We start from the raw sequence: 14144 nt of genomic DNA, 5'->3' as shown, positions 1-14144 counted from the left end.
TCCCTCCCTCCTCCTCTTTTTCCTCACTCAGGTCAGGTCTCAGTGTGACCTGAAATTTCCAGTCTGGCCCAGGCTGACCTCAAACTCAGTCTCAGCTTCTGAAGTGCCAGTATTACCCATGTATGCCACTACACTCAGCCCAGCCCACCTTCGCCCCGCCCCGCCCCACCCCCTCTCTGGTTGAAAAACCAGGACAGTCAGGTGACTTTCTAAAGCATGACTAATCCCAGAGGAACTTCCTGGCAAGAAGGTTGGCACAGGTTGATGAAACAGGAAGGAATCTAATGCAAGAGCATAGATAAGCAATTCCTTTTGGCACAGACCTGACTTTTCTGTGATGTGGTCACCAATAGCAAGTCTGCAGTGTTGGTGATTAAACTACAAAATTCTGCTTGTCCTTATTTGTTGACTGAGGTTTCTGTCCCACCTGGTTCCACAATCATTCAGTCCCAAAGAAATATGGCCTATTAGCTCAGGCTTCTTTTTACTTTTTTTTTTAATTGATATTTATTGTGCTCTACATTTTTCTCTGCTCCCCTCCCTGCCTCTCCCACCCCCCTTCAATCCTCTCCCAAGGTCCCCATGCTACCAAATTACTCAGGAGATCTTGTCTTTTTCTACTTTCTACTTCCCATGTAGACTATATCTATGTAATTCTCTCTTAGTGTCCTTTCTTATTAACTCTTATAACTTATATTGGCCCATAATTCTTGACTGTGTTAGCCATGTGGCTTGGTACATTTTTCACTGAGGCAGTCACATCTTGCTTCCTCTGTGCCTGGGTGGGAATTGCAGACTGTATCTTCCTTCTTCCCAGAATTTTCCCATTCTCATTGTCCCATCTCTACCTCCTGTGTGGTCGCCCGCCTATACTTCTGCCTGACTACTGGCCAATCAGCAATTTTATTAATAAAACAGCATTTTATTAAGAAACAAATCTTTACAGGGTAAAACCATTGTCCCCACAGCACTTATCAATCACTTTAATGTGTGCGTTGCTAGTTTGTTTAATTTACTTCTTGAAATTCAGCCAGAGAGTCGCTGTCTTCTTTTTGTCTTTGTAGACTAGAGTGAAGTCTTCAGGATGCCCTCTCTATAAAGCAGTTTTGGACGATGGCTGGCTGCACATAAGCGTGTTGTGTAACAGTTGCCACACACAGATCCCGGCTTTGAGGAAGTGAAGGGAAAATGCTGGAATTATCAGCCTGAAGATCAGCCATCTTCTAGAAAAGGGACTGCAGCTCTCCTGAGGGCTACCTCTGCAGTATCACAGTGAAGCGCAGATTGCTGGACATTGCGCAAACATGCTCCAGGCCCCAGCAGGTTTCTGATTTTAAGGGAGTTAAGACTATGTTGATGGTAGAGGGAGGAGAAAGGGGGACATAAAACTGCATTTTGAGTCCCCCCCTCCCACTATAAGGCATTCTGTGCCAAGGTGGCTAGGTGAGTCAGCTTCAGAGTCCCGGGAGGTAAGAATATTATTGTATTATCTGGCATGGGAGATGTTCGTATGTAACTATGTAACTTCCCCCAAAGAACAAGGAAAGGGATATGTGTGCTAACAAGGTGACTTTAATTAAAAAAAAAAAAAAGTAAAACAATTCTTGATTGTTACAAAACTTGACTAAAAAGTAGTATTTTCAGGGCTGGAGAGATGGCTCAGAGGTTAGGAGCATTGCCTGCTCTTCCAAAGGTCCTGAGTTCAATTCCCAGCAACCACATGGAGGCTCACAACCATCTGTAATGAGATCTGTGCCCTCTTCTGGCCTGCGGGCATATACACTGACAGAATAGTGTATACATAATAAATAAATAAATAAGTAAATAAATAAATAAATATTAAAAAAAAGTAGTATTTTCAGTGTGCTGTCACGTGCTACCCGCAGCTGTAAAAATGCATGCATTTCTCTCGGTGCCTCGGCACTCCAGCTGTCTGGTTTATTTTGGTACATCCGCATTCTACAGGGCTGCTCCCATCGGCTTCACTCTCTTTCTTCTTCAGGTATCTCCTCTCCCATCTTTGCCAGGGCCTTCTGAGACTCAGGCTCTGGCAGGAGTAGCAGACAACTCTTCAGGTCTTTTCTGTGGCAGGCTCCTTGGTTTGGTCAAACTCCATTATCAGCCCCATCAGCCTTTTCTTTTAGCAAGGAGGCTATGGGGAGGAGCCCTGCAGGGGAAGGCAGTCTGAGTTTCTTCCCAATTGATTTGGCTACTGTTTCTTTTCTTTTACTGTGTTTTTAACTGGATGGTTGAAGTTGTGACTTAACTCAGCAAGATCACTATGTCCTCTCTTTAAACATGGCCACCATGTCGAACGTGTTTTCAGCACTCCAATGGCTGAGGCAGATAGATCTTTGTGAGTTTGAGGCCAGTCTTGTCTATAGGCAAGTTCCAGGACAGCCAGGGCCATTACACAAAGAAACCTTGTCTTGGGAAGACAAAACAACAAACCCCAAAACCAGCAACCTTCAGGCCATGTGTTGACTTTTCTCCAAAAGAAGACTACTGAGAGAATTCTTTGTATCAGGTGGTATTAAAGCCGTTTTAAAACCCCTTCCCAAGAAATTAAATAAACATGGGGGATATTTGAAAGTTAAAAAACATTTTTTTTTAATTAAACATAGTTTTGGTTTTTCGAGATCTCCCTGAGTTCATGACCAGCATGGACTACAAAGGGAACTGTGAAAAGTTCAGAAAAGGGCTGGGAATGTAGACTCAGAAGTGTTGTGGGGTGCTGCAGGGCTGCATTCTGCCACCCAGCTCCCGCCACCGGCTAGCTTTACTCGAAATAACAACACACAAATTGTATTCTTTTAAACACTGCTTGGCCCATTAGCTCTAGCCCTTACTGGCTAATTCTGATATCCCGATCAACCCATCTCTAATAAACTGTGTAACACCGGTCTTAAAGATTCAGCATGTCTGACCTGGCGGCTTGCTTCATGGCGTCTGCCCGGGAGAGGGGAGCATGGCCTCTGAGCTCACTTCCTCTTCCTCCCAGCATTCTGTTCTGTTTACTCCTCCCACCTATGTTTTAACCTATGAGGCCAAGCAGTTTCTTTATTACTTAACCAATGGCCTTCCTCCATCACAGAAGAACATTAATGTAGCTTGTGCAAAGCCCTGGGTTCAATCTCCAGCAAAGCATAAATGGGGTGTGATGGTGCATACCTGTAGCCCCAGTTCTTAGGAGGTGGAGGCAGGACGCTCTGAAACGTAAGAGCATCAGTCACTCTAGGCTATGTGGGTGAATTCACGATGAGCCTAGGCTGTCTGAGACTAAAAACAGCAACTAGAACCCAGATGTTTTGCTCTTGTTTTACAATTTTGGAGTGAGGACCTGCAATAGGGACCCTGCAATGGGGACCCAGCAGTGGGGACCCTCAATGGGGACCCAGCAGTGGGGACCCGCAATGGGGACCCTGCCTGTGCGCTTTTTCCCCATTTGCTTCCTTTCCTTAGGAAACCAGGAAGACAAACAACTTTTCTTCATCTGATCTAGAGTAACTCATAAAAGTTTTCTCAGCACCTTCTTTCATATGAAATAGTTGGATGTAAAGTAAATACATGTTATTTTCTTTCCAGATTTGCTAACATTTCCTTTAAATAGCAAGTGTCCTGTCTGTGTGTGAGCATATGACCAGACTCGCCTGCCTGTAGTTCATTTATCTCTGTCCTCATGGTTTTCCCAAGTCCACAGCCCTTTGCTTTTCTAGAACGATCTCATGGTCCTCACTTTCATCACCTTGTTTTCCAATAGCCACCCTTTCTTTCTTTCACCTGCCTCTTTTCAAAATCCCCCTCTCCACTCTCCTCAGCAGCTTTATTGACTTGGTATATCCAGAGATGGCCGAGCGAGATCAGGGACACATCCTCCAGCGAAGTGGCTCCAAGGTTCTCATAAGTCACTGAAAATATGTGCGTCGGGGAAGGACTGACAATTACCTGCAGTGAAGGAACTGGGCAAGAGCAGGAGAAAGGAGGTGACAGGTTAGATGTGCTCTCGTAAGAGGTTCTGAGGGGGAAAGATGGGAAACTGAACCAACATGGTGCTCCTGCACCTCAGTCTACCTGCTGTGTCTTCTGGGTTATTTCTTCTAGGGACAGCAGACCTTTGAGCTTCACTGTGTATCCTTTCTGGGGACCCTGGACCAGGGAGTTTCACTGTGTATTCTTTCTGGGGACCCTGGACCAGGGAGTTTCACTGTGTATTCTTTCTGGGGACCCTGGACCAGGGAGTTTCACTGTGTATTCTTTCTGGGGACCCTGGACCAGGGAGTTTCACTGTGAATTCCTTCTGGGGACCCTGGACCAGGGAGTTTCACTGTGTATTCTTCTGAGACCCCTGGACCAGGGAGTTTCACTAATGTTTTCCATCTTTAGTAGAGAACAAACCTCGTTCTCTCCCCCATCTAGTTGCACTTCTTTGTCCCCTCATTTTGAAATGTGCCATCTTTTTCCTCTGTGGTGGTCCCTCTGCTTCCCTTCCCTAATTCAAGCATACTTTGTACCAGTGAGCTCTCCTCCCCTCAGTACCTCAGAATTGTGATCTGTTTACCTCTAGACATTCTAAATTGCTTTCTTTCTTGATTGACTAGACTGCAAAATAGGTTATGTGGTTGCTGATTTCAACTGGTAACCCCTCTCAGTACCCAGATGACAAAGATCTTACTTGCCACTGCTTGAATTCTACAGAACCTGATCTTTCAAATCTCTGAGTATGCCATCAGTGGTCAGACTTGAAATGGCGAGTATAGGCAAAAGCAAAAGACACATTTCCTTGTGTCCCTTCAGTGACAGTACAAGGAGAAGTCAATGGCATTCATTCAGCAAAGGCTTGCTGACTTCTGTCTGAGCACTTGGAGATTTGCTATGCTAAAAGACGAGCGAGGGGTGGTCATGATTCTCGTGGCCCTGGCTTTAAAAGTCAAAAGTGAAATAGTCACTGAAGGTGGAGAATAGAAAGGATTGAGCGAGAAACAGAGAGCCAAATGCTCATGGCGGTCTCGGCACGACACCAACAGAGATACCTGGTTCAGTCCACAGATGGGAATAAGAGGTGTTCTCTGGAAGAAGTGATGGAATGAAGCAGAGAGTAGTAGAACTTGGCCTAAAAGATGGAGCAGGTGAGGAATCTATAAGATTAATTTAAAATTTAAGATGTACCATACTGGGGGAGTAGGTTGTGTTGTAAAAGGTCTTCCAGCCCATCTTGAAAACCACTGGTGACTTCCTCATTTTAAATGGTTGTATATACAAAGGTGTCTTAAGCAGTATTTTTGTTTCCTGTTCTGAATTTGTTTGCTTTATTTCATCATTTCTCCTTCTACCTGCATGTCTGTTATCCTCTGTTGTGCCCCTCTGCATCATATATTAGTGTTATGTGACAGTGCTAGTTAGTATCAACCAGATTTGGTGTCATTGTGGTGTCTATTCCGTAGGATTTGTGAGGGATGAATCAGGTAATTCACTTGACTTCATTCAAATGATGCCTGACTGAAAGGAAATTAGTAAAGTATAATTAAATAAAATTAATAAAGTTCCTCTTTATCTTCATGGACATTAGTTATTTCCTGCTTGTCTGGAAAGACCAACTTAGATGGTACTGCCAATGCATTGATGAGGTTTGTGAAGTCTCAATATGCTTAGATTATACTTCGGAGTTTTCATTGTAATAAATAGCACACCTGTTCCATGGATCCTTCTGAGGCACTCCGTGCTCCCACAACAGGATACCAGAGAGGATGGATGCCTTAAGTAAAGACATTTGTTTGCTCTCACATCTGCAGGCTAAGGAAGCCAGGGCCAGGTTGGCAGCCATCTTGGTTTATGGTGAGGAGCCTCCCTCTGACTTGTAGGCAGACACCTTCTTGTCTGTGTCTGCACAAGGTGAATTTATGGCGACTCCTCCTCCAGTGCTCAGCTCAGATTTTTACCTTACAGGCTGTAGCTCCAAGTCACAGGTCAGAACTTTTGCACTTGAATTGTGGGAGTTTTCAATAGCCTAGTTCCCCACGTCTTTATTAGTGTGCTGTTTTTATTCATGTGAGCTTAAGGCCATGTACTTTCTGAATGGTCTGATTTGACTAAATTATTAGGTAAATAAACTGGTACCTAGAGGGCAGTATTTAGCTATACTTTTATTAATGTGAGTGAGATTCAATTTTACCACCTCCAACAATTTGGCTAGGTTTCCTTTATTGTTGGAGGAGACTGGTTCCACTTGGTGTACCCTTTGTAGATCTCTGTCTTGTGTAGATGATCTTGGGTTTATTGCCCAACTTTCTTGCTTGTTTTTGCACAAGAAGATTGCTTTCACATGTTTTCTTGCTTCATAGTACTTCAGGGAATAACTTCTTGGGTGAAGAATGTCCGTGCACATGGAAGTCTTCACTATGGGGGTTTTGCCATAATTCCCAAAAGTGCACAAACCCATTTTCAAGTCTTCTGTTATTTCTAAGATAGGATGTACTACTTAACTTTCACTTTCTCAGTTTCTAATGTTTCGTTAGTCTTGGCTTTTTTTAAAACTCTTTTTTTGTTTGTTTGTTTCTTGTGGAGCTGGGAATCAAACATAAAGCCTTGTGCATGGTGGGCAAGTGATTGCTCTACCACTGAGCCACAGTTCCAGCTCTTGGTGTTTGAGACTGAATCTCTGTAGCTCAAACTTAGCTTGAACTTGCTATGAAGCCGAGGCTAGCCTTAAACTCTTTGAACTTGCAGATGCTGGGATTTTATGTGCGAACCGTCATGTACAACAGTGTTCTTTAAACACTACCAGTGTTATCTGTGGAATACAGTATCACATTGCTTTAATTTAGATTTCTATAGTTTAATTACAAATGTACATTTTAAAATAGGTTATATCTTTAGAACTGTTTGAAATATACAGCAAAATTGAATACGCACAAAAAATTCCCTTATACCTTGACTTATTTCTTTTAACATACCTTTTTTTTACTGGTTCTTTGGGAATCTCACAACATGTACCCCAATTCCACTCATTTTCCAGTTCTTCCTTGTGTGCCCTAAACCCTTTGTAGCCTCCCCAACAAAACAAAATCCCTTAGGCAAGGATATGCATATGTTAGACCTCCACCCCAAGTCTCCCCCCCCCCCATCTGCCACAACAAGGTTCTTCTGTAACAGCCCTGACTGTGCTGGAACTCACTTTGTAGATCAGGCTGTCCTCAAACTCACAGAGATCTGCTTGTCTTTGCTGGCATTAAAGGCTTGTGCCACCATCTCCTGGCTACATATGTCAGACTTGATGGACCTGAGACATATTTCTATCATGCCAGAGCTACAGTCCTATTTATTGTACAGCTCTGAACAAAGTCACAATGATGTGGTGTCTCTACCATTGCAACATTGGGTATCGGAAGAGGTTGGAGGCTCCAAGAAACCCCTGCCCTGCCCCTCCTTTCTCTTCTCTAATCACCTTTTTAACTGGCTTAAATTATTCCTTTTGTAGAAAGTCATATGGTTGTAATCAAACAGAACATCCATCACCTTTTCCATTGACTTTTTTGTTTTGGTTTGCAAGATGCGGTCTCACTATGTAGCCTTGGTGGCCTGGAACTTATATGTACACCAGGGTGGCCTCAAACTCACAGAGTTCCCCCCCCCCCCAAATACTGGGTTTTAAGGTAAGCACCCCATGTTGGGCCTTGCAAATACAGTTTAAAGGTGTTTCTACCATCTTGGTTACCTTATACACTTTTAACTTGGTGTGCGTTATCTCCAGCGCAGCTCTGTTTGAATCAGGAGGCACACTCCATGCTGGTCTAGGGAAAGTGATTTGATAATTTGGTTAAGGTGGTGCATCACTAGGATCTTCCATTATAAAGCCACCATTTTCCCTCTGTAATTTATGTTACCTGAAATTTTGTGACACCCCATAAGATCCTCTGTTTCTCACTTGATCGTCTTGTTTGAAGCTTTTTCTTCTGTGGTTTTGTGAAGTGATAGTTTGCAACTTCAGGTGTTTAGAGTAAATACTTTTTTTCCCCCAATCATAGCTTCTCCCCCTTTTCTTAAACAATGAGAAAAGCTCCACTTTTCTCTAAGGCCTTCCTTCTCAAAGTAATCTAAAACTTTCATCTTTACTACTCCTTTAAAAAGAAAAAGAAAAAACCATTAAACTTCCTCAAGGCAAAGCTCACTGCTGGTCACCCACATTGACCAGTTAAAGCACCAGGACAAGGCATGCCATTTGTCCAGAGCTCTGTCTCCCCCCAGAACAATAGCTTCTTCCATTTCCCTACTCATGCCATTCTTGGTAGAATCTGATCTCCTAAGGGGGCTTAGTAGGAGGTGACATCAAGGGCCAGAAAATACTCTTTGATGTCACATGACTTTGATGTTTCAGTTAGACCGGGCAGCAGAGAGTCTTCAGAGATTCAGATTTAGAAATCGGAGAGAAGAAAAGCAAGCAGGAGGCTGAAAGATGCCATTCCAATTAGTGTCCCTGTAGGATGGGCTGCCCGCTCTGTTTGTTTATATGCTCCGGTTCTGAGCGCTCATAACTGACCTCTGCAAGGACTTGGGGCCTGGATTTTTGTGCCATTTATCTCTCTAAACCTTGCAAATGAATTTAAATAAAATCATAAGATTTGATATTTGATTTAGTTTTTAAACTCTGAACCTGCGAGTACTTTGCGAGTTAATTTATTGCTTAGCTTACTCAAGTATTAGCAATTTACAGAGTCACTCCATGAGACCAAGAAGCATGTCTGTCATTTGTTTTATACAGTTTTGACTGTTTCATACTTTAGCACTTGGAAAAAGGATGCCTCTTCAGAGAGAGCTCTCAGCGTTGCTAGGAAACCCAAGATTTCTTTGTGAGGACCTTGAGATTTCAGTTCATTTTTAGCACAACACAGTGAGGAGCAAACCCATTTCAAAAAGGAAATAGTGAAAGTCATTTCTGGGACTGCTTAAAATATCTTAAACAGAATCGCATCTTCTCACGTCTGGGGGGCCCACGTGCAGGTGCACTAACACGTGCGGGTGTACACTTAGTGCACATATAACGTGATCTGCAGTCTACAGCCTGAGCACGTGGTCCACCAGCAAAGGGAAAACCAAGACAGACCACTTGTAATGTAGGAATCCCTTCTGGCAGATTTTCATATTTCCCTGACATTTCTAAACTTGATCAGAATATAACTCAATCTCAAATTCTTTTCTGCAAATTATAAGGTGCTATTTTAAGAGACAAAGGTACTTGAGAGTTCCCGACCCCTAATGAAGCCAATCATGATATAGTAAATCAGGATTTCTACCTTAAACGGTCCTATACAGGGTAGCATTGGCAACAAAAGTGGTGACTGAGCAAATACGATGGGAAGTGGGTGCTGACTGAGCATCGATTTCTAAAAGAAAACAGACACCCAAGTCAGTGTGTGATCAAGGCACAGGTGATCAGTATAGACAGGGGAAGTACCATAAATGTTCTTAGAAGGAAGGACAGGCAACTCACTGGAGGGTGGAGAGGTAGTAGAATAAATGTATTTTTGAAAATGAGGCAGGCATAGGGCTGAATTTATTAGACATTATAAAAAGGGTCCCAGAGTTCCAATAGTTCTTCAGCAGGAACTCTAGAGGTGCCAGACATCAGTGTCAAAAGCCATATTTTAATACAATAAATATGTACGCTGAAACAGACTGACGGCTAGCATACTTTCAGGACAATGGTAAGCCATTGCTTGGTCTCAGTAGGTTTAGATGGTGGATCATCAACTTTTGCTGTGTGAAACACCAACCCCACCTTTAGATATTTAACACAGACATTGTGTATCCGCGGTCCCTCCAGGTGTTGGTTGGGGTAGGCTTGCTTGAGAAAGGAGGCTGTGGGCTCACTTAGGACGCTGCAGAAGCTGGTCTAGACAGGGGTTGCGGGTGGGGTGATGGGGTTGCATCTTGGGGAGTAATGGCTGCTGGTCACCCACCTCAGTTATTTCCCATGTGGATCGTTTTGCGCAATGGTAAGAGTTCTCAAGAAGGGGAGAATGGATTTAGCAAGGAATCTGGAGGGCTCGCCCTTGATTTTACCCTGCACATTCTTGTTACTCTTCACTGGTCTGATTTCAGAGAGGAATGCAGAGGTTCTGCACCCATTCTTTATTCAGTTTGAGGAATGTCCTTAGATATTGTTACAAGCTTAGGAAAGGAACTTTTAGTTCTTATTCTTTGGGCTTCAACTCTACCAACATAATATTATTTCTGATAGCACATTAATTCACACCTAATAGAAAAGATAATACCATACGTGATTGGAGAAGCATCATGGAATAGTTGCTGTGCAGAGTGAGGGCTTGGGATTGATTGACTTCTAATTTTGCTCGGTGTATTAATCATAGGTGCAAGATGAAGAGAGGGGGAAGGAGAGCAGAGAGGATGGAGGTGGGGAGAGTCAGGCCCTGGGTACCATTCATAATCTCATCCAACAACGAACATCCGGGTTGGGAGGTGCAGGAGTTCAAGGGGTAAAGCTGCTTCTTAACCCAAAACGATGAAGCTAAGTGTCCTGAGCAATGGAGGTGGTTGAGGTAATGTTTAGGAAATCCATTAGGGGGTGAAGGCTCGTGCCTGTAAAATACTCGCACTGGGGACGCTTAGGTAAGAGAATTGTCTAGAGTTCAAAGTGAGTTCCAGGCCAGGTTGGCTTAAGGAGTGAGACTCTGTTTCAGAATAACAAAAGAAAACAAAAGCTGGTCACAGAGAAACCAGTAGATGTGACAAGTTCTGGGGAAACTTTTGTGTTGTAAATGATCTTAAAAGTCTTGTATTGGATGATTCATTTATGATTGAATTTGTGCTACAAATTAAGCTAACAACCAGACTCTTCATACCTTTGTTATTGATCTGAGCTCCAACTTTAGCTTTTCATTTCTTTTGTTTGTTTGAGACAGGGTTTCTCTGTGTATCCATTCTGACTGTGCTGGAACTCATTCTGAAGACCAGGCTGGCCTCAAACTCACAGAGATCCACCTGCCTCTGCCTCCTAGGTGCTGGGATTAAAGGCGTACTCTACCATGGCTAGACTGGCTTGCTTGTTTGATTGTGCTCTCTCTCTTTTTATCTCTTTCTCTCTTTTTATGGTACTGGGGATTGAAGCCACAGAGCCTTTTAATTGCTAGGCAAGTGCTCTACCATGTTGGTATATTCTCTCTGCTTGCTGTTTTGACAAAGGGTCTTGCTGTGCCTTTGAGTGGATGCTCAAACTCTGCTCCTATCGGCTTCCCTCATGCTGGGTTTCAGGAATGTGCTACCACATTTGATGGCAAATCATTTTTTTTTTCCTGTTTCTGTTTCTCAGCCAGGGTCTTGCTGTGTATCTCAAACTAGCCTCTCACTTTTGATCCTCTTACTTCTGCCTACCTAGTACTGCATTTAATGATGTGTACCACATGCTCAGTGCTGCAAACAACAACAACAACAATTCAGCACAGGGCTTTGCATGTGCTAGGTAGCTGAGCTGCATCGTCAACTCTAGAAAACTAGTTTTACAGTTGGGCTTGGCGGTGTACTTTTATAATAGCAATACTTGGCCTGCTGAGACAGGGCTATGAGATAAAAGCTACTGCGCACAAGCAATGCAAACTCATTTTTCTTTGCCTCTGGAAGTTTACAGTGCTCTTAAAAGTTATTATATGGGAGCAATTGCGGTGCGTCTCAGACACCACCACGAGTGGCTTCCGCAGCGAGGAGCACGCCATGCCCTTCACTCCTGAGTACTGCCATCTTCCTAAAAAATGAGAAAGGATAGTCTATTTCTCCATTTCATGATAATCCGATTTATGCAGGAAAGGATGTATTCCACATGATGGTTGAGGTTCCACACTAGTTAAATGCTAAAATGGAGATTGCTACAAAGGACCCCTTAGTCCAATTAAGCAAGACATGAAGAAAAGACAGCTCCACTATGGTGCCATCCCTCAGACATGGGAAGACCCAGGGTACAGTGACAAACACTGGCTGTTGTAGTGACAATGACCCAATTGATGTTTGTGAAATTGGAAGCAAGATGTGTACAAGAGGTGAGATCATCAAGGTGAAAGTTCTGGGCATATTGGCTATGATTGATGAAGGAGAAACCAACTGGAAAGTCATCGCCATTAACATGGACGATCCAGATGTGGCCAATTATAACGATATTTCTGATGTCAAAATATTTCTGAAACCTGGCGGCTTAGAAGCCACTGTTGGCTGGTTTAGAAGGTATAAAGTTCCTGATGGAAAACCAGAAAATGAGTTTGGGTTCAATGCAGAATTTAAAGACAAGAATTTTGCAATTGACATTATTAAAGGCACTCATGATTATTGGAAAGCATCAGTGACTAAGAAAACAGACGGGAAAGGAATCAGTTGCGTGAACACCACCATGTCAGAGAGCCCTATCAAGTGTGATCCTGATGCTACCAAAGCCATTGTGGATGCTTTTGCCATCACCATGTGAATCTGCCTACCCACTACCGACAGATGTGGATAAACGGTTCCTTCACCGGAAAAACTGATGAGATGCCTGGAATCCAAGTGATCCTGCAGCATCCTGTTCACCTGGAAGCATTAGATGCAAAAGTGTAGTAATGTTTCAAGGTTTTAAATTTCTGCAGCTTACCTAATGAAGCAGAGTCTGCTGTGGCCAGTCCAATATGTTCAGAAGGCTAGCCATCCAGACACTTCACATCTCAACCAAGACAGCTTTTACACATGTTAACTCTCAAAGCCATTGTCATGGAAGCACCACATACTGGATGTATATGTTTACTGTGTTAGGAAATAAAGTTATTTTGCTGAAAAAAAGTTATTGTATGGATGTCTTAGTATCAATGGGCTCATTACAAAGGCATCACATACCCTAAATTCTGTTGCTTTAAGCTCAAACCCCATCTCACTGTGCTCCCATGAATGGCCACAAGGTCATGCGCCAGGGCAATTGCAGAAGCTTTGTCCCACGTATGTGTTTTTTTCTGCAGATGTCACCAGAGGTTTGAGTATCACTACTCCTGAACAGAGTATCGACAAAGCTAAAGGGGAAACTGCTTATTTACCCTGCAAGTTTACACTTGGTCCTGATGACCACGGACCCCTGGACATCGAATGGCTGATATCCCCATCTGATAACCAGAAGGTGGATCAAGTGGTGAGTTGGATCTGTGCTGATCACTGCTCATGTCAGTGGGGATGTTGGGTGTGTCTTCACATAGCCTGGCGGGGGAGGGGAGAGAAAGCACCCAGCTAACTGCTCAGGTGTGGTAGGAGTGAGGGACACAGTCATGCTGTGTGTTGACACAGCCAGGAGATACTGTGAATGCAATGGATGAAGTAATGAAAGGCTACTTCCGGGACCCACGGAAGCTCCTGAAGGTCTGGATATGCATGTGAGGGGCCAGAGCAGAGGATACAGGGAACCAGGGGCAGGTAGGCAGGCAGGGAGCACACACAGTGTCAGGGACTATGAGTAAATCCATTTTGTTAAAGAAGATATACGATATAATATACTGTAAGGAAGATGTATAGTGTTATCACTAGAGCCTCAAATTAAATATTAAATATTCCATATTTCCTCAAATTAAATGCCCTGTACAGTGAATCACTTGGGAAGGGAATGAAATCTTTGTTTATTTGTTTTACCTTTTATTTACTTGTGGCCTGTGCACCTGTGAATGCCATATGCGAGCCAGTGGGGGTTAGAGGTAACTTTTGGAGGCCGATTCTTTCCTTCCACCATGTGGACCCCAGGGGTGGAACTCAGGTTCTCATTCTTGGTGATAGGTTCCTTTCCCAAGAGCCCTTTGCCTGGCACACAGAATGATCAGAAGGGGTGAGGGTGGGGGCCGACAACATAAAAAAACCCTATAACATACTTGCTTACATGCTTAGTTCAGGCCGGAGGTTAAAAAGTAAGTTCAAGATTTCATGGGGTTTAGTGATCCAAGTCTTTGTAAGAGCTGAGCATGGTAGTGCCCGCCCGCCATCCCCACTCAGGAGGCTGTGGCAGAAGGCAGCCTGCACCACATAACGTGACCCTTTCAAAAGACTTGTAGTTTTACTTACTGTTGTAATAAGAGGGAAGGGGTTATCGCACAACTGAAATTCTTCCATTTATTTATTGAATTAGTGCAATCCAGAATTGA

The 14144-nt window shown here is 43.5% G+C and overlaps 1 protein-coding gene and 1 pseudogene across 2 annotated transcripts in view; both read left to right on the top strand.

The window, feature by feature from the left end:
* Positions 1 to 14144, top strand: part of Cxadr (CXADR, Ig-like cell adhesion molecule) — a 54936-nt gene that overhangs the window by 15696 nt on the left and 25096 nt on the right. For both annotated transcript variants that reach the window (XM_005360548.3, XM_005360547.3), the window contains exon 2: positions 12984 to 13150. In XM_005360548.3, the coding sequence (XP_005360605.1) occupies positions 12984 to 13150 (167 nt within the window). The remainder of the gene's footprint in view (positions 1 to 12983; positions 13151 to 14144) is intronic.
* Positions 9935 to 12521, top strand: LOC106144140 (annotated as a pseudogene).

The sequence above is a fragment of the Microtus ochrogaster genome, linkage group LG3 (genome assembly GCF_000317375.1).
Source record: "Microtus ochrogaster isolate Prairie Vole_2 linkage group LG3, MicOch1.0, whole genome shotgun sequence".
NCBI lineage: Eukaryota > Metazoa > Chordata > Mammalia > Rodentia > Cricetidae > Microtus > Microtus ochrogaster.
This window is presented reverse-complemented; position numbering and strand designations above follow the sequence as displayed.